The following is a 20,579-nucleotide window of genomic DNA, read 5'->3' on the forward strand; positions in this document are numbered from 1 at the left end:
AATAAAGTAGAATTCCTGGAAGATGTCCCCATCAAAATGAGGAAGTAAATCAAGAAAAAAAAATGTTATCCAAAAAAGGGGGACACTGACCCAAGTGTAAAGCAATAGGAATGAATGATAAAGAAAGATCCTAAAATAAGTACTATGCAGCACATATATAGTTTACCCACCTATCCAGATTGGATAACTCAGAAGTCTTTTGGAGAAACTTCAAGAAGATGAATTTGGTAGAATAGAAAATGTGTTGAAATATATTGGATGGAGATTTACGTAAATGGGAAAGAGGCTGGGGATCAATCAGTGAAAAGGACATAGCAAACCAAGCCATCAAACAAAAAAGATATTAATTTCAGATATTAATTTTCTTAAAAGTTATTTTGAAGATAAAAGTAATCATAATATACCACATGCTTCAGTTGGCAAAGGCATTTATATAGCCATAACAGTCTAACATTAAATATTGATCTGATAAAAATTATGATATAACAGTATTTGGAGAATGGGAAGATTATGAAAGGACAAAAAGAGACTGTGGGGTCAAATGGGAGGAGATTGGGTTGGGTGAGTAAAGATTTTAAAGAAGAGCTAGGTCTTCATCTTTCATAATAAGTAGTACATAATGTGTAAAACTAAAACCACAGTGGCTACATTTAGAAATAGCATTGTAAATAATTTTTTTAAAAGCTGTTAGAGTTGAAAGTAGCTGTCTCTGGGAGGGAGGGGATAAAGAAATGCTATTTTTCAAAATTAGTCTTGATTGCTTAAATAGAATGATGTATAACTGGCAAATACAAAAACTGGATTTTTTAAAATTTTATCATAAAAATGAACAACCCGAAATTTTAAAATGTTATAAAAATCATCAAAAATCACTCTCAATCTTAAGTACTTCTTTTGGAACAAAAATGAACTGCTGTACCTGAGTTTGTTCTAAATAGGTATTATTGCCCTTCTTTAATTTACTTAATTCATACTTACTATGCACTTTTGCAAACAATTCCTTAGCACTGCTTAGAATCTCAGGAACTCCGTTATTTCAGGTACTCACCAAGATGCTGACTTGTGAGTAATATAGCAAATCTTAGTGAGTAAAAGTTCCAGCAGATACCCTCGGTGAGAGTCTCCCAGCATATGCAATTCATCCACAACCACCATTCCTAAAGAGATTGTCCAGATACTAAGTTTCACAAAATTTAACAATTTCGATAAAAATTTTAAAAGACTCAGCATCTTATATAGTAAGTAGCTGTCATTACTACAATATATTGCAGGTAATACAAATTTCTAACCATAAAACAAAAATCAAATTTCACATAATGGACAATCCTTTCTCAAGACATTTCAGACATCTTAAGTGGTCCAACTATACTGTATTCAGGGTCTAAAAATCAAGGATTAGCTAACTCAGAGGAAACTGCCTCTCATTACTCAGATACTTCTATATTGGCAACTTTGTATAAATATTTGTACAATGAGATATCAAATACACCTACCTATTCAGTATATTGACTTTTCTATGGGGTAAAACAACCAGGGCAACCAACCATACTGATGTTAGAAAGCTGCTTAGAATAACAAAATCAGATCAAGAAGAAAGAAATTATTTTAAGGATGTTTTTGTTTGATGATAATAGGCTCGTGAATCACCCCACTACAAAACATAAATATGTTTGTATACCAGAATCCTCTTCTCCACTACTTGGAGAATCAAACCAGTCTATGCACTTGGAATAATGCTCAAGAAGTACTGAAAATTTAGTACCAACCAATGCCTTCTTTAAACACAGCCATAAGATTATGGTTTTCACAGGCACCGGTATCCCTCTGCCCCCAACTAACCCTCCCCACCTAAATTAAGATCTTTCAAACCCATTTCCTAATGGCATATGATACTCCTTTTCCTCATCAGTAAGCTATCTGAAAAGTTATTTCAGAGTTTATTCACTCAGTCAGTCATTCAAAAACAATCTGTGCCAGGCACTGTGTTAGGTATACTGGATATCACATTTTATAAGATTCTATTGCAATCTTTCAGATATTTAAAATCCAATGGGGTCACAAGTGTTAAGACAATTCTGATACAAACTGATGAATTTGATTTCTCTCTCTAAGCTTCATAGAGCAGAGCCATGTCTTATTAAGTTTTGATTTCATTCCGCACTCCCACTCTACCCAGTTTTACCATTTAAGTTCATCAGGATCTCAATGAGTAGCTAACTGATCATTCTTGCTGCTTTTGCTGATGCTACAACTATTCTATTCCTGTTGCTACCTCTACGTAGACTTTCCTAAGTGGCTTTAAAAAAAGGGGGGGGGGGGGGGCCTGGATGGCTCAGTGTGTTAAAGCCTCTGCCTTCAGCTCAGGTCATAATCCCAGGGTCCTAGGATCGAGCCCTACATTGGGGCTCTCTGCTCAGCAGGGAGCCTGCTTCCTCCTTCTCTCTCTCTGCCTGCCTCTCAGCCTACTAGTGATCTTGCCTGTCAAATAAATAAAATCTTTAAAAAAAAAGAAAAAAAAAGGCATTAAGGTAGAAAGCCTTCACAGAGTTCCAAAGGAACAAATGTCAGTTTCTATAGCTTCATACCACTTCTGGCCTAAATGGTAACCTCCAAGTAAAGACCAAATCTAGCTATCTTGCACCAGAATATGATAATGAATAGAAACTAACTGCAGATATGGCAGAACCAGCTCCAGCATGCTTCCTTCTATTCCCAGTAAAGTTTAGAGAGAAAAGAAGCAATGAGAAATGACTTGAGGGCTCAAGGATATTCCTCTGTGTTTTGTAAAGTGCAAACATACAGGGAAATAGTCAATAACAGCAAGCAGGACATAAAACTTTTTTTTTTTTTTAACACAGAGTTCCTAACATTACAGATACCAATTCTCAATAAGAAAAAAATGGGACCTATAGAAATCATAACAGCCATTCCATTCCTTCAAAAAATAGCAGCAGAAAATATTTGCTTATTTCCTACTTTTCTTACCTAAAAGATCCATCTTATTTTCCTCTATGAGGCGATTGATCAGACCATTGGCTCTCTCAATTGTGCAGACAGCAATATCCAAGGAAGAGAAAGGCCGTGTCGGAGAGGCACTGCCCATATAACCATCCACATTTATGCCTACTTCCTGAAACAGACTCTGAATTGAGCAAAAAGGAATAATACAAGTAAAAATACTTGAAATTCATGAATTATAGATTGGTTCTATCCCAGAATACAGACATAAGTATCGAAAGATATTTACTAGATTACTGTTGATTGTTCCTGGCCAGGACACACTGGTTTTTGTTTTGTTTTGTTTTTGTTTTTAGAATCACATGAGAAAAACATGATGTTTAGAACTGACAAAACACAGAACAGAGATTTTCTGTTAAGACAGAGTCAAATAGAAATATGCCATTTTAACGATTAGATTTATAAAGCACTTCCAAGAGTTATAGAAATTAAAACTAGAAAAAAAAATTAAAGCACTCAATTTTTAATCTAATAAACACGTAAGAAACTAGCTCTGTTTTTAAACACAAATGTAACACTTTAATGAACAAATTTATACTTCATGAAAAAATTATTCTTATTATCCCACAATCTTTTATACAATAGAAGTTTTCAAAAGTCAAATGCAGTGGGACCTTGATGTTAAATTTTTTTTTTTTTTTTTTTGTAGTTTTACTTGTAACTAACATACCTTCTCAATAAAAAGGATCCTTTCATCATTTTGCTACTTTGGTCTAAGTTGAGAGGATGTTACCATGTAGGACCAGCTTTGTTGGCTATTTGGCCTCTGAAATAACTGTTAAAAAGATTTATAGAACCATAGAACTTTAGAGCTGTTCATTCAGTAAAATGTTTCTGAGCGTTATTGAGTTAACCCATAATATTAGGGTTAAAGTCCTTTTTACCAATGAAAATACTAAAGTCCAGGAGATTATGTGCCTGGCCTGAAGACATAGTTAGTGGCAAAACTGGGACTAGAACCCAGCTTTTTTGGACTACCAGTTTAATAGTCTTGCCATTCCAACACATTTTTTCACTGCAGAAATCACAACAGTAAATGTATTTTATTTAATGTAACACTGTAGTTGTAAAAGCGCCTTAAAAACCAGGGAGTATCATACTAATGAAAAATGTTATTATTCATTTTTGCAGAAGAACAAACCACAGGCCTGAAGTTTTACCTAAGCACCAATGGATCTGGATCTTCTTCCCCCAACTACTCCCAAATGGCCCTCAAGATAGGATATGCATCCTTAAACACTCTTTCCTTTCCATGCTTCATTCTAATCCTGCTATTCAGTCAAAATGCTGTTTTTTAATTTATATGTTTATATACTAATTGAAATATTCTGTTTACTTCCTAAGGAAAAGTTTATAAATTTTAACACAACTTTCAGTTACTCTTTTGATTTAATGACCCTTTCTCCTTTTATATAAATAATTAAAAAGTTTATCTTCATCAATGGCCAACTTTTAAAGCTACTTTGGGATGCAACAAAAGAAACTTTTATTAACACAGCTGCCAGTAATAGATCTTATTACAATAATGTTCTTAATATAAGAACATTACCTGAAGATAGTATTTCTTCTCTTTAGCCACAGAGACAAAGGGCAAAATAAACAAAGCTTTCTTCCGCATTTCCAAAACTCGCTTCAACATAAGTAATTCAGCAACAAGAGTCTTCCCAGCACTAGTAGGAGCTAAAACATGTTATTCCACAGGTTATTACAAAAAGAATATTTGACATATTGAATTAATAAGTGTTTTAAACCAAATTCAGTAACTACAGAGCCTTAGACTAACCTATCATTAAGGCCCCTACTAGCAACTGAAAACTTTATTCACTTAAATGTCCCTGACTTCAAACCAGTGCTCTAGAGAGCCTCACACTGAAAACAGAGAATTCTTAAACAAATCCTTTTATGAACAATAAGTGATAAATACTGAGTCCCTAGCTTGTATCTAATGATCCTTTCCTTTAAGTACTGAATGATTAAAAGCCCTGCTTTGAGGAAGGAGATAAACAAGTTTAATATATTGTGGTAAAAACCATGATAGAAGTTGAGAGAGAAGAGCTATAATGAAGTTTATGGAAAGGAAATACAACTTGGGAGAAGAGAAGGGAAGAGGAAAGGAATGCCAAGCAAAAGAAACAGCATGTGCAAAGGCTAAGCCTGCTAAGTTCAAAGGATGGTAATTTAGTAAGCCTGAAATAAAACCAGGAAGAGTTAGAGAAGAGATATGAACAAGTCACATGAAAAAGAATTTTATAATCCCACCATGTAAGGAATTTAGAATTTATCCTGAAAGCAATATAGAATGACTAGTGAGTTCTATGAAAAGGTATGTTAAGATCATATTTGTACTTTATAAAGATCACTTTGCGAGCAGGGCAGAACAAAACCTGAGAAAAAATATAAACTAGTTATAAGGCTATTGCATAATCTAGAAGATGAGCATAGTCTACAAGAAAGAGGATAGCGAACTAGGTAGTGTACCTAAAAAGAGAGAGTAGTCAGAATTAAAACATCTGGGTGGCTCAGTCGGTGGGGTATTTGACTCTTGATTTCCACTCAGGGCATGATCTCGGGGCATGAGCCTGAGGCTCTGTCTGGCTCTACACTCAGGGAGGAGTCTTCTTCTCTCCTCCTCTCCCCTTTTTGCCCCTCCCTGCACACTCACACTCTCATGTGTGTGCGTTCTCTCTCTTTCTCTCTCTCTCTTAAATAAATAAATCTTTAAAAAAAGAAAAAGGTATTTGAGATGCACACTGGACACGGTGATCAACTGATATAAGCTGGTGACCAGAAATATGAATGACACTCGAGTTTTGGTTTAAGCAGTTGAAATGGTCAGGCCATTCTACCACTACTACCAGTTATGGTGTACTTTCTATATGCCAACAACTCTTCTAAGCATTCTCTCATGTTTTCTATTAATAAGCTATTAATTATCATAGGCATTAACTGTAACAGTTTTCAAACCCAACCAATCTGACTCTACAGCCTGAATTTATTATCAGTAGTAAGAACTATCTGCCGAAGACATAATGAAAACTCTGGATGACTCACAACTTCAAAAAAAACTGACACAAAGAAAGCACATCTTATCAAATGATAAGGTCTAAAGTCAGTGAGTAAAAATGTTAAAAAATATGAATGTCATGGGAGAAGGGGGTGGGATTATGGACATTGGGGAGGGTATGTGATTTGGTGAGTGCTGTGAAGTGTGTAAACCTGGTGATTCACAGACCTGTACCCCTGGAGATAAAAATATATGTTTATAAAAAATAAAAAATTAAAAAAAAAAAATATGAATGTCAGAGTTGCCCCTGAAAGCCTATGTAAGTCTTCTACTTGGTAAATTACATATGGTTTTGTGGTATACATCCCCGTACAAGATGGTCAATTTATAAATACGTAATGTATAATGCTCACACACTGTAAAGCAACTGAGATCAACCAGGGGAAGAACAGATGTACACTTCCCTTGCACTTTCATCCTGGAACATGTTTGTTGAGAGGAAAACCAAGCAGAATAGTTCTCTTTAAACTGTCTGCTTTTTTGCTCCCACTCACCATAATGGAATTGGCATAACTTAAATATGTATATGATGAGACTCCACTTTTCATATTTTAAGGCTTTCTCTGGTTATAAATCACAGTTTCATTCACTTTTTAACTACCCCATAACTACTATCTTTTAAGCTACTTCATAACTACCTCAAGGGTATCCTTCATATTCATGTCATAAAGTAGTACAGAAATTAATGTGCACAAATTTGAGTACCTGAATAGACTAAATTCTTTCCTTCCAGGACTTGTCCCAGCAAAAGGCACTCTGCCTGCCATTCAAACATCTTTTTTACACCCAAACTGTGATATTTCTCCAGAACCGCTACAGGAAGTCCCCAGTTTGCCAACAGCAACTTGTCTATTTGATCGTCAGGAATTGTCTGCTTGCATTCCCCTTTCAGGAAAAAAAAAAAAAAAATTAGTAGTTGAACCAAATCCTAACATATGACTTCAGTAGTCTTCCACTGTGTTTTGGAGTTCTTGTGTTGCACTGAGGCTATATAAAGCATATGCAGACATAAAGCACTTCCAGTACCAGGCTCTGCATGGCGTACTGGGCACTATGAGGCGTGAGCCTCCGATAGGTGATTAGATTTGGCCAACTAGAAAGTTGTTTCTGCAAAGGTCGAAAGATTCACAAACCGGTTGAATATTACTACCAGGCTGTCGCCCAATCCGCACGTCCATGTCCTAACAGAAAGTGACCCGCCACGCTAGGCCAGAGTCACAGACGGAGAAGGGGAGTAGAAGTTCAGTGGGCTGTGCAAACACACAAACTCTGTGCTGAAACTACACCTCCCCACACTGGGCCGCCCACCTCGCCCGCGGACCCCCGAGTGCCTGGGAGTACCTGCAGCTGCGGCCGGCGGGCGGCCGCGGTCCTTCAAGCAGCGTCCCAGGCCCGGGGGAGGACTCAACACGGGCCCCGAGTGAAGCAGGAGGCTGTCACTGCCGTCACCGCCACTTCCCGAGAAGGAGTCCGAGCTTGATGCTGAACGCCGCCGTTTCCCACTCCAGCGCGGAAGATTCATCGCGAATTCTTCTCGGCGATTCAGGGGAAGCCACGGTGCCGGCGTCCTCCCGCTCCGGAGAAACCGTGCCTGGTGACAGGTGCAGCCACCATGTTCCCGCCTCGGCTTTCAAACTCTGGCCTCCCAGCCCGCCCCGGAACCATAGAGTTTTCGGTGGTGAGAGTAACCCGAGAATCATAGAATCGTGGAGAAAGAGCGGCTCCACTGGTGTCTTCGACCTCCAACCTTCCACCACATTAGGAGGTTAGCGTTAGAGAAAACGAGCCGCACCTAGATAAAGGGTTGAGGACGGAGGGAACGACTCTGTATGCATAACCTGCATTTATAATCAGCCTGGCCTAAGCCTTTCTTTTTGTCCATTTCTTGCGTGAATAGCAAGATTTGCTAACTTCATGGGTTGCCCGTAATTGGTAGCTCAGGGAAGTAACTCTTCTTAACAAATTGGTATTAAAAATTTATTATAGGTTATGCATGCAAGTACATATAGTACAAGTCTGGGAAATAGCATTTGAGAGTCAGTTCTGTGAAAACCTGATCTTATTTTAAAAATGTGCTGAATGGCAATATTCTAAAATTCCACAAGATGGAGACGTTACTCCATGAAGGAAACATTTTTCTTCTCTCTTTTTTTTTTTAATTTATTTTTTATTTATTTTCAGCATAACAGTATTCATTATTTTTGCACCACACCCAGTGCTCCATGCATTCCGTGCCCTCTATAATACCCACCACCTGGTACCCCGACCTTCCACCCCCACCCCCCCCCCCCCCCCCCCCCCCCCCCCACCCCCCCGCCCCTTCAAAGCCCTCAGATTGTTTTTCAGAGTCCATAGTCTCTCATGGTTCACCTCGTTCTCTTTTATGTTAGTGCCCTGCGTTCGTTCACTCAAACATTTATTGAGCACCTTCTGTGTACCAGCCATCTGGGTAAATGGCAGGAATATGGCATGAAATGGTTTCTGCTCTCAAAGAGAAAAAGAGTAGAGAAGGAGACAGACATTAAATTAATTAATAATTTTAAATTGTACTAACGTTCAGGCAAAAATGAACAGTGCTATCAAAGAAGCAGAAGGACTCCTAATTTACATTGTAGTCATGGAAGAACTTCCTGAGATGCTGTATAGCATAGAGGCCAAGAGTGAAATTCAGGAGCCAGCAGTCTAAGTTTGAAGACTTAATAGCTGTGGTTTTGGGCAACTTGCTTAACCTCTTTGGACTTCCTTTTTTGCATGTATATGATAGGGATAATAATTTTTTTTTTTTTTTAACTGGTTATTACGAGTACTAAAAAAGGTCAATGTGTGTAGAGTGCTTAGAAGAGTGCCCTCCACTGGGCGCCTGGGTGGCGTCTTTGGCTTTGGCTCAAGTCATGATCCCAGCGTCCTTGGATAGAGCTTTGCATCAAGCCCCTCATGGGGCTCTCTGCTCAGCAGGGAGCCTGTTTACCCCTCTCTCTGCCTGCCTCTCTGCCTACTTGTGATCTCTGTGTCAAATAAATAAATAAATAAAATCCTAAAAAAAAAAAAAGAAAAAAAAATAGTGCCCTCCACATAATAAAAGAAAGTGATATTTAAGCATCCTAATACTGCTTCCATTGTAAATCCAGCGTTTTAAGGGAATATAATAAACAAACAAAAAAACTCTCACAAATCTCACATTATTTTTATTACGTGAACTATGATCAGATGAGGAAAATAATTAGAAAGGAAATGCAAGGAGAAGTTTATGTCATCCCAGTAAAAAACCTAGAGAATATTTCCAAATTTCCAGTTTATTTCAAACATTCAACATGTTTCTAACTTAAAAAAAAAATTTTTTCAGAAAAATTGAGAAAAGAAAGCTACTTTTCAAAAATTTTTAAAAATTTTGTTACACTAACAGGTATTGTAATAATTAATGCTAATACACCAGAAGTATTTCCCATCTTTTGTGTCTGAGCTTGTGTTCCTTGGGATTTTACACGTGGTAATTCTTCAAGGTCTGAGTTAAAAATCTTTCAGAGGGGGTGCCTGGTTGGCACAATTGGTATAATATGTGACTCTTGATCTCCCAGTCATGAGTTTGAGCTCCATTGTGTTTACTTAAAAATAAGGGTTTACTTAAAAAATAAATAAAACAAATAAATAAAATCTTCCAGAAGAAAAATACGTGGATGTATTTCCTCCAGTTACCTGAGAGACATACCAATTTAAACTGAATCTCTGGGTCAAAGTTTTTTAAAAATAGAGATGTAGTAAAATGACACTTGACAGATTTGGACGAGCTTCCGGCCTTACCATCTCAATCTGCAGATCAGTTATTTCTCTGCTTTACTTAGAGTTCTGCCCTTCTTGGGTTTTAGCTTTGTATTTTTTAGATCTTACCTCTCACCTGTTGGGAGTCCCAGACTCCTATCGCCCAGAATACATAATCCATTAAAATCCACACTACACCACCCGGGATCAGCAGACATCACTATGGTAAACTTTGGTTTTAATGCTTCACCTACTCTTTTAGAATGTTTGATTGTTTGATTGACATTTCTGTCCTACAAGGAGTTCTTTGACTTTTACCAGTTTATTTTTTTAAATTTTTACCAGTTTAGTCACGAATGTTTTAAAAAGTATTTGTTACATAACATCCCGAATGTTTAGAAATGTGTGTTGCCCTAGAAGTGGTTTCTGGTTCAGCCTAATATTGCTAAAAACAAGGAAAGGAAACTCAAATAACAGTAGATATACATTCAAATATGTCATCTGATTATTTTATTAAGTTTGCAGAAATAATAGTGATTTTTCTATTGAAAATGCAGAGGTTGTATAGAAAAATAAAATTTATTCAAACTACCTTTGTGAATTGACTAAAACAAAGTCTAGAATCTACCACACTGAAGAAATTCTGAGCTTCTCACATGAATGGAAGCAATTTGTAAAAAAGGAAAGAACCAGAAAATAATACAAGATCAGAAATGGGATGCAAGTGGTGCTAATTGGAGTTAATGTGCTTAGAAAAAAAGGACATGGTAATTAAGAGGATATTCCACTTGAAGTTCGGTGGTTCTAAATTGAACAAGTGCAGTGGCTGCACCTGAGAATTCCCTGGGGAGCTTTAAACCTACTGTCCTACTCCTAGAGATTCTGATGTAATTGGTCTGGGTGTAATATGGGGAGCTGCAGACTTTAATTCAGACGGCTTCCATGAGAAAGTCTCTTTTTTTTTTTTTTTTAAAGATTTTATTTATTTATTTGACAGACAGAGATGACAAGTAGGCAGAGAGGCAGGCAGAGAGAGAGAGAGAGAGGAGGAAGCAGGCTCTCCGCGGAGCAGACAGCCCGATGCGGGGCTCGATCCCAGGACCCTGGGGTCATGACCTGAGCCGAAGGCAGAGGCTTTAACCCACTGAGCCACCCAGGTGCCCCGAGAAAGTCTTAATACAAGGCTTAAATCGACAGGAATCTCTGAAAAAGACCTATTTCTCCACAGTGTCCTAAAGAACTAGTAGAAATAGCTTGCTTACAGACCAGGATAGAAGCAAAATTGAAATAACCTGTAAGGTCCAGGTTAAAACATCAGAAAGCCATCTTAAAGGTGATTAAACTGTGAATTCCTGAAAGAGACTAAATTACTAGAATATGTAAATACAAAACCTATAACTTCCAAATTTATATATAGACTGTTCTCCCACTTTTCACATGGCAATACCGTTGATTGCTTGTGTAGTAAATACCAATCAGACACTGTGAGGAAGGGAGATAAGCAGTAAAACTGGGAATCCTAAGGGTATGATTTTTGGAGAAAATCAAGGGCATCTTTTCTGCTTTGGTGTAGGGTAGAGGATACAGCCTAGTGAGGTTGAATTTGTGTTCCTGTCTTCTTTTTGCATTTCCCCATTGCCTCTTTCCCTAATTCTCTCTCCTCATTTTCATTTCATTTGCTTTTCTAGTCTTCCCTTTCTGCTTACATTTAATCACTATGAAAATAGCTCCTATGCATAATACATAATGTAAAATTTTATTTTTAATAAACTCATAATCCTCCATGGAAAGACTTCTTTTATGATAAAGGGGATATTACACTTACCTGTAGTTCTCAGGTTAATAAAATGGCCATTAAAGTGACTCATAGGTGTCCTTAAGTGTAATTTTTATTATATATTATACAATCTTTTCAGCATGAATTTCTAATTTCAGGATTCCATCTCATTCTTTTCTAAGGTAAGACCAATTTACACAGATCACATCTACACTGCACATTTTGATGGTGTGCACAGCCTTGGTTATGTCAATGGCAATCCTAAAGGACAAGGACACATAGATATTCCTCCCTTGTATCACCTCACCGACAAAGGCAAAGCAAGAGTGTTTCTTTGGTTCAACAATGTCATGAGTATCTCATCATCTCCCAGACTCCAAACATGATGAAAAATCTCTGGAGGATATGACTTGGTTTGAACCATTTTCGAAAACAAGAGACACATTGTTGAAGTGTAGGTGTTTTAGTCAGTTCAGGCTGCTATAACCAAATACAAAGATAACAGAGAGGTTTTCTCACAGTTCTGGATACTGAAAGTCCAGGGCCAGAATGCCAGCATGTTTGGCTTCTGATTATAGACCTCTTCTGGGCTGCAGAGTGCTAATTTCTAGTTGTATCCTCACATAGCAGAAAGAGAAAGAGAGACCTTAAGCACTCTGGGGCTGCTTTCATAAGGGCATTAACCCCATTCATGAGCTGTCTATGATCTAATTTCCTCCAAAAAATTTTTTTAAAAGCCCCCACCTCCAAATACAGTCACATTGAAGTTTAGGATTTCAACATATGGGTTTGTATGGAACACATTCAGTCCATAAGAGAAGGTAACATGTCCCCTATTCAATATGAAAATTACATGGCTCAGCCCAACACAGCAGGCCAGGCAGCTAATCTAGAGGCAGACGGGTTTGAACTTCAGAGCCACCATTTTCTAGCACTTTGAACTTAGACAAAACTAACTTTTTACAACCTCAGTTTTCCTTTTCTAAAGTTGAATTCATAAAGATGCCTCTATCACAGCTTGTGGCAAGAATTATATATGTAGTGCTTAGTATCACACTTGGTATTTAAAAAGCATCCAATAATTGATAGATATGATTAATCTTCCTCTGACGTATATTTAACATAGAAAACCCTAGAATCAATGGGAAGTCTAGCGGTTTGAGACAAAAACAAGTTGTAATATTCAGATTTACTATTATTTTTGATGAGCAAGTTTTCTCGAATCTTGGATAGTTGAATGCTATTCCCTCTCCTTAAAGGACTTTTATCATTTCTTCACTTGAAGAGTTTCTACGTACTCTTCAGGCGGCTTAAATGACACTTCCTCAAAAAGAAGCCTTTTCTGACTCTAATAAGACCATGAATTTTGTTTTTCCTGAGATTTTGACAGAGAGATGGAGAGACAGCACAAGCAAGGGGAGCAGCAGGCTCTCCCAGGACCCTGGAATCATGACCTGAGCCGAAGGCAGATGCTTAACCAACTGAGCCACCCAGTTGTCTCCAGGATCCTGAATTTTCTTATTACTCCACTTACTTGAGCATGCTTGAGCATGACTCTGTAATTACCTGTCGTCCACACTAGATGTAAGTTCCGTAGAGTCAGAGATCATTTCAACTACTATTGATTCTGCATATCCTGCAGGTGACAATTGAAGGCTTCTCAAGCATTCCTTTCCTAAATCTTTACAGCAGGTTTTTGAGAGAGTTAATCATCTTATCTAGTTCTATCAATTGCTGATAGAGAAGTGTTCAAGTCTCCAAATAAAATTGTGGTTTTGTCTATTTTTCTTCTCAGTTCTATCAGTTTTTGCTTCATATATTTGTTGTCTGGTATACACACATTTAAGATGACTAGTTCTTAGGAGATTAACCTTTTTATCTTTATGTAATGTCCTTCTCTGTCCTTGGTGATTTGCTTTGTTCCATAATTTGTCTAATATTAAGATAGGCACTCCAAATTTCTTTTAGTAATGTTTATATTTTATCTTTCATCCTTTTATTTTCAAACTACTTATATAATTACATTTGAAATTACTTTATTGTATTAAATTGTAATATTATACATTCATGTATTATATATAGATATAATCTTTATAACATATAATAATTATAATTAATTACATACTTTATATAATTTCTTAATATATTATTATATTGTATGTTATACATATATCTTATCAAAGTCAACTGATATTGACATTTTGAGTGAATTGTAGAAGCTTTATCTCTTTTATGTTCCTTTACCCTTCTCCATTTATAATATAATAAATATTTTCTCTATATTAACTGAGAACCACACTAAAAAGTATTATAATTTTTGCTTCAAACGTCAAACAAAACTCAACAGGAGAAAGAAATGTATTATGCTTACCTATAAGTTTATCTCTATTCCTTCTGACTTCTTGGTTATCCAAAAGTCCTTTTTTTCACTTCCTTTGGTTTCAAGAACTTCCTTTAGTCCTTCTTTTAGGGTAGGTCTGCTGGTAACAAATTCTCTTTGTCTTCCTACATCTATAAATGCCTTTAATTCCCCTTCAATAATGAGTCATTTCTCTTTGGCTAATTTCAGGATCAAATCTGTCTTTGGTTTTCAGAAGACTGACTATGATATGCGTCTTTGGTTTTCAGAAGACTGACTATGATATGCTTTGCATGAATTTCTTTGGGTTTAATCCATCTGAGTTTTGGTCAGCTTTTTCAACTTATAGGTTTATGGTTTTTTGTAGATTTTTGCCAAATGCTGGAAATTTTCAGTCATTATTTTTTTTTAATACTTTTCAGCCTTCCTGCCAACTCTCTTCTTCTGGGACTTGAATGATAGAAATGTTAGATCTTTACTGTCTGACAGGTCCCTAAGGTTCTGTTCATTTCTTCCCAGGCTATTTTTTTCTTTGTTGTTGAGATTGCATAGTGTTTAATTTCACTGATTCTTCCTTCTGTCTTCTCCATTTTTCTCTTGGGCCTATTCATCGAGTTTTCTTTCTTTTGGTTGTATTTTTGGGGGGGGGTTCTAAATTTTTCATTTAGTTCTTCTTTATATTTATATATATTTCATTCAACTAATATTTTGTTTAGTTCTTTATATTTATTTATATATTTTTTAATCTTCCTATTTCTTTTCTGAAACTATTTTTTTTTTCATTTGTTTCGAGTATATGTAACTGCTTGTTGAAGGATTTGTATGTCAGCTGCCTCAAAATTCCTGTCACATAATTTGACACGTGTCATCTCAGTGTTGGCATTTGTTGATTGCCTCACTTAGTATGAGATCTCCCTGGTTCTTGGTAAGACATGATTTTCACTTAAAACTTGGACATTTTGTTTGTTGTGTTATAAGACTCAGGAGTTTATTTAAATCTTGTATTTTAGAAGGCCTCCTCTGACAATGGGGTGGAAGTGGATGTCCAGGCTTTCCACTCAGCCTCATAGGACACTGGGGGAAAGGGCATGGAAAAGGAAGGGAAGGGACTTATTACAACTGGGTGGGAGTAGACGATTAGGTTCCCCAGTAGGCCTCTGTTAATTCCATCCCGAATGAGGAGTGCTCCATATGTGGCCTCCATTGACATCTGCTGAGAGGGCTTGAAAAAGGATTGCTATTATTGAGAAGTCATGAAAGTCTTCACTCTCTGCTAAGCCTCATCTGATACCACCCAGCAAGGATGGGGAGGAACACCTCATTAACACTGGGTAAGATTAGAACTCCAGGCTCCCCACTTGGTCTCAACTGACACTGTGTGGAAGGAGAGGTGCTTATTACACCCTACAGGGATGGAAGTCCCTGTCCACTCCAACCTTCTGTGATGCCTCCCAGGTGCAAAGAAGCTTGGGAGGGTATACATTTTTTACAATGTGGCAAAAGTGGAAATCTAGGCTCTTCATTCAGCCTTTGATGGCCAGGGTAAAGGTGGGGTTATAGTTTCTTTGTAGAGAGCATATTGTCTAACTGTCTCGCTTGACTGCCCCTTTCCTCATCCTTCAATAGAGAGCAGGCTTTGGGGGAGGGCATTTTTTGGGTCTGTGCCCATTGGATTTTGGAGTTGTTGGCTTTTCTTGTGTCCAATTTTGGATATATAAAGCAGAGCAAAACAAAACCAGAACTCATAATAGTGAATTCTGGGGGGACCCAGGTCCTTAGCTGGTCTGTCTGATCTCCACCTTAAAGAATCTTCTTATGATTGTTTATATGTAATATTCAGAGCTTAGGTTTTAGTTAGAAGAGAGACTAGGGAAAAATACACCTACTTCATCTTCCCGGAAGTAGAAGCCTGACTACACTCTTAATGATCTTTTTACAAATGGACATGTATAGTGTGTATTGTCATTGTCTTACCCAGATCCCTTTAATTAGGTAATTTACCCAATCCCCAGTGTCCTGGATAACTCATAGCTGCCTCTTTCTCCAGGAATTGCCCTGGGGCAAACAGGAGCTGTCCAACTCTGTCCTGTACACCCCCACAGTGCTTCCTGCCAGGGCCAGAGTTGTGCCTATGTTGCACAATTGTGCTCTAAGGCTCCCACCATTAGAATGCAGCTAGTCTGCAGCTGAGACCACACTCAGGATATTTACATTTTCTGATTTGTCCATCTTTCCTTTTATGGTTAACGCTGTTGGAATATTTGCTATCTCCCATCCTTCCTCTCACCTCCCCACAAACTTTAACTGGTTTAATCATCTCTGATTCTTATCTTTTACTCTCTCCATTTTAAAATTTTGTTACTGTGATGTCAAGGTAGGCAGAGCTAATTTCAACTCACTTCAGCTCTGAGCCTTGATGACATCATCAGAAAAGTGGCAGTAGTACACCTGCCTCACATATCAGTGGAGGCTCTGCAAGGACACACACTTACAGACACTGGCACAGTGAAATCTAATGAAAAATCTAATGAGAAGCCATAGACAGTAGCAATTTTTTATCTGCATTTCCAGAGAATAGGTGGGTGGGGGCAAGGATGGGTAAACTAGGTGAAGGGGATTAAGAGTACACTTATCATGAGAAGCACTGATTAATGCAGAGAATTGTTTAATCACTACACTGTATACCTGAAACTAATATAGCACTGTATGTTAATTATACTGGAATTAAAAATAAATAAATAAATAATTTTTGAAGTTATACATCATTTTCTCTTTGTAAATACTACTTACAAGCCAGCCAGGAATTGTCTGCCCTCCTTTGGCCCATGGACCCTCCATCTTACTAGGAGGGGTAACCAGGTCACCCCTCTTGACCTGGTTCAGTTCAGGGCACATCTCACTCCTTTCAACTACACTCTCCATGTCTTTCCCTTACCTTTCTCTGCCACACCTTGGTTCCTCTTGCTATCAGACTCTATATCCTTTTCTTGCTCTCCTGTGGAACAATGCTCAAATCTTAGATGAGACACTCTCACAGACCAAGTATGAAATAGAAAGTGGGAAGAGGGTTGAGGGGGATGTGCAGAGAAATAGTGAAAGTTCCTCTTGTAGAATAAAAGTCCACAGGTGGACTGAGAGACTTAGAGAGAAAGAAAGGGAGTCAGAGAACAAATTATTTTAACCCATTTCTACAAAGTATGATCCTCTAAACAAAGAGTCAAAATATGTAAAACATAAATTGATAGAATCAAAAGGAGAAACAAAAATATCCACCAATATACTGAGAAACTTTATTACAACTCTCTAAAAAACTGATAGATTAAACAAGCAAAACAATCAGGCTATAAAAGTTCTAAGTAATATAATGAACAAGATATAAATGTATACATATATTCTATTTATAATAATAATATGTATATTTTATGTATGTATTATAATATTTATATTTTATTATAAATATATAATATATATCATATTATATATGATATGTAATTTGGAATGCAAATAATAAGAAAACACTTGTTTGTTTTAAGTTTTCATTTACATTCTAGTTAACACATAGTGTAATATTTGTTTGAGGAACAGAATTTAGTGACTCGCCACTGACATATAACACCAGTGCTCATCATAAGTGCCTTCCTTAATGCCCATCATCCATTTAACCCATTCCACACCCACCTCCCTCCATCAACCCTCAGTTTGTTCTCTATAGTTAAAAGTCTGTTTTATGACTTGCCTCTCTCTCTGTTTTTTCTCCTATGTTCATCTGTTTTGTTTCTTAAAATCTACATATCAGTGAAATCATATGGTACTTGTCTTTCTCTGACTTATTTCACTTAGCACAATACACTCTAGTTCCATCCATGTCATTGCAAATGGCAAGATTTTGTTATTTTTTATGGCTGAGTAATATTCGTGTGTGTGTGTGTGTGTGTGTATCACAACTTCTTTTTTTTTAATTTCTTTTAAAAGATTTTATTTATTTATTTGACAGAGAGAAATCACAAGTAGATGGAGAGGCAGGCAGAGAGAGAGAGGGAAGCAAGAGAGCCCAATGTGGGACTCGATCCCAGGACTCTGAGATCATGACCTGAGCCGAAGGCAGCGGCTTAACCCACTGAGCCACCCAGGCGCCCCGTATCACAACTTCTTTATACATTCATTGGTTGATAGGCATTTGGTCTCTTGCATAATTTGGTTATTGTTGATAATGCTGCTATAAACATTGGGTTGCATGTGTTTCTCCAAATCAGTATTTTTGTATCCTTTGGGTAAGTAACTAGAAGTACACTTTGATTTCAAACATGCATGTAACATGTAAATTTATCATAATTGTCTATAAACTAAAGGAAAAAGTAAGCTCAACAAATACCAAGGAAAACTTATCACACTGACCTTGCTCCCTGACTGTAATGCTATAAAATAAGAAGTAAAGGGGAAAAATCTTTTCTTTCTCCTCCCAAAAAACCCCTAATATATTTGGAAAGTAAACCATACTTTTTAAAGTCATTGCTTAAAGAAAAAGCCACAGTGGAAAATACAAGACACTTGTATTTAGAACATTGATCTATGCTGAAAGCAGAATGTGTGGAATGAGGCTAAAGTGATACCCAAGCTAAAGATTTAGCCTTAAATGTATATCATAGAAAAGAAGGAAGGTTCTAAATTTAGATGACCAACCTAAGATTTGGAGAAAGAACAGCAAAATAAGCTCAAAGAAATGAAAAGAAGTCATGGTAGAGGTAAGGAGAAAATGATAAAGAAGAAGAAAGAAGAAAGAAGAAAGAAGAAGAAGAAATGGAAGAAACAAACAACAGAGATCAACCTATCACAAAATAGTTCTTTGAGGGGCACCTGGGTGGCTCGGTGGGTAAAAGCCTCTGCCTTCGGCTCAGGTCATGATCCCAGGGTCCTGGGATCCAGCCTGCATTGGGCTCTCTGCTCAGTGGGGAGCCTGCTTCCCCCACTTGTGATCTCCATCTGTCAAATAAATAAATAAAATATTTTTTAAAAAAACAAAATAGTTCTTTGAAAAGAATGATAAAGTAAACAAGATTTTCAAGTAAAAAAAGAGAATAGAAAAAAAGGGAACAATTTAATTAATTAAAAGGGAGAATACTGGACTTCCACTTCCGGTTCTGACGGACGCTTCGGCCATAACGATGATCGGGGACATCCTGCTGTTTGGGACGCTGCTGATGAACGCAGGGGCAGTGCTCAACTTTAAGCTGAAAAAGAAGGACACGCAGGGCTTTGGGGAGGAGTCGAGGGAGCCCAGCACATGTGACAACATCCGGGAGTTCCTGCTGAGCCTCAGATACTTCCGGATCTTCATCGCCCTGTGGAATGTCTTCATGATGTTCTGCATGATCGTGCTCTTCGGCTCCTGAGCCCCAGACACACACCTTCCTGGGAACCAGGAACCACCTTCCCAGATGCCGAGTCTCCCTTCCTCCGTTCCTGACAACTTCAAGAATGGTTTTGACCGGAAAACCAGCGACCTTCCCAGAAAGCCCAAGTTCGTGGTGGGTGGAAAAAAAAAATGTTCGCCAAGCTGCACACGGCTTCCCAGCCACGTCCTTGTTTTCTTTTCAAAGATATTTTCACTTTGGTTTCTGCGTTGAAATGCTGTCTACTTAAGGAGTTTCAGGAGGGTTTATGGAAGGGGATGTAATAACATTGGATTCCCCACAGATAAAAGAACGTTGTGTAGATTGCTTTTTTAGACTGAATTTCTCATCTAGCAAGCTTTTACTAGAAACTCATTTCTGGATGTTTCTTGGTTTATTTTTTAATAACCCTTCTTTTTTGGTTCAAATTATACAGATTTTTCAAAATAATTTTTTATCCAGGGATCTGAAACAGAAGGGTTGGCTTTTAAGATTGATGCAGCCTCTTTACTGGACTGTGTTTAGGAATAACAGGCAAGTTCATTGTTGCTGGGCTTGTGTCCAAATTCCTTTCCTGTCTCGATGGGCTCTCCTCTGCCACTCAGTGCCTCTGAGGTCATGCCCAGGACTTTAAGGGTAAAGCCTCACTGATTACCGTGGAAGAGAGGTACAGAACAGTTGGCAGAGGCAGATGTGGGTGTTACGAGAAATTTTGCCCTGCCTTGCAGCCCTCTGTTAAAGTAACCCTTGGGGCCATTAAATGTGTAGTTTTTAAGAATGAGTGACTTACATGATGATAATCAGGTCCAGGTCTGAAAGCTTGGAATTTGGGGTGGTCTTTTCAAGTGAGTGATTTCAAGGTTGAAAAGCAGTGAGCCTCATTTGAGGAAATACAGCATTTTGCATAGACTCTCCTTTGGAAGGCAGGTCCTTTTTCGCCAGGATGAAATGCCGGTTGTCAACACCCAGATCCTGTTGGTGTCTGATATGTTGGTTGTGGGTTTTGAATTCCTGATTTGGAGGTAAACCTGGTGGGAGGAGAAACTAAATATGCAGACTTTTCAGAACTAAGTAGCACTGGAAATAAAGCTCATTTCCAAAAAGGAAAAAAAAAAAAAAAAAAAGGAGAATACTTGCAGAGTTTATTAGTAATGAATATTTTTTCTATTTAAAAAGAAGTTACATTTCAGAGAAGTTCTGGAACTTGCTCAAGTA

At 37.6% G+C, this 20,579-nt stretch overlaps 2 protein-coding genes across 2 annotated transcripts in view; one reads left to right on the plus strand and one right to left on the minus strand.

Annotated features, from left to right (window-relative positions):
• POLQ (DNA polymerase theta) overlaps positions 1 to 7,698 on the minus strand; it is a 130,129-nt gene extending 122,431 nt beyond the window's left edge. Inside the window, exons 1-5 of the mRNA XM_059391041.1 lie at positions 7,424 to 7,698; positions 6,788 to 6,967; positions 4,568 to 4,698; positions 2,986 to 3,142; positions 1,049 to 1,157 (exon numbers count right to left, since the gene is read on the minus strand). Of these exons, the coding sequence (XP_059247024.1) occupies positions 1,049 to 1,157; positions 2,986 to 3,142; positions 4,568 to 4,698; positions 6,788 to 6,967; positions 7,424 to 7,604 (758 nt within the window). The 5' untranslated portion in view covers positions 7,605 to 7,698. The remainder of the gene's footprint in view (positions 1 to 1,048; positions 1,158 to 2,985; positions 3,143 to 4,567; positions 4,699 to 6,787; positions 6,968 to 7,423) is intronic.
• An 11,402-nt stretch (positions 7,699 to 19,100) lies between these two features.
• On the plus strand, positions 19,101 to 19,912 carry LOC132010005 (small integral membrane protein 7-like). Its single transcript, XM_059387992.1, has one exon. It carries the CDS (start codon positions 19,137 to 19,139, stop codon positions 19,362 to 19,364), a length of 228 nt encoding a protein of 75 aa, XP_059243975.1. The 5' UTR covers positions 19,101 to 19,136; the 3' UTR covers positions 19,365 to 19,912.
• Positions 19,913 to 20,579: the final 667 nt, after the last annotated feature.

The sequence above is a fragment of the Mustela nigripes genome, chromosome 2, assembly GCF_022355385.1.
Source record: "Mustela nigripes isolate SB6536 chromosome 2, MUSNIG.SB6536, whole genome shotgun sequence".
NCBI lineage: Eukaryota > Metazoa > Chordata > Mammalia > Carnivora > Mustelidae > Mustela > Mustela nigripes.

Bases quoted from the DNA above. Each gene is read 5' to 3' on its own strand.
- LOC132010005 (XM_059387992.1), top strand. From the start codon at position 19,137: ATGATCGGGGACATCCTGCTGTTTGGGACGCTGCTGATGAACGCAGGG.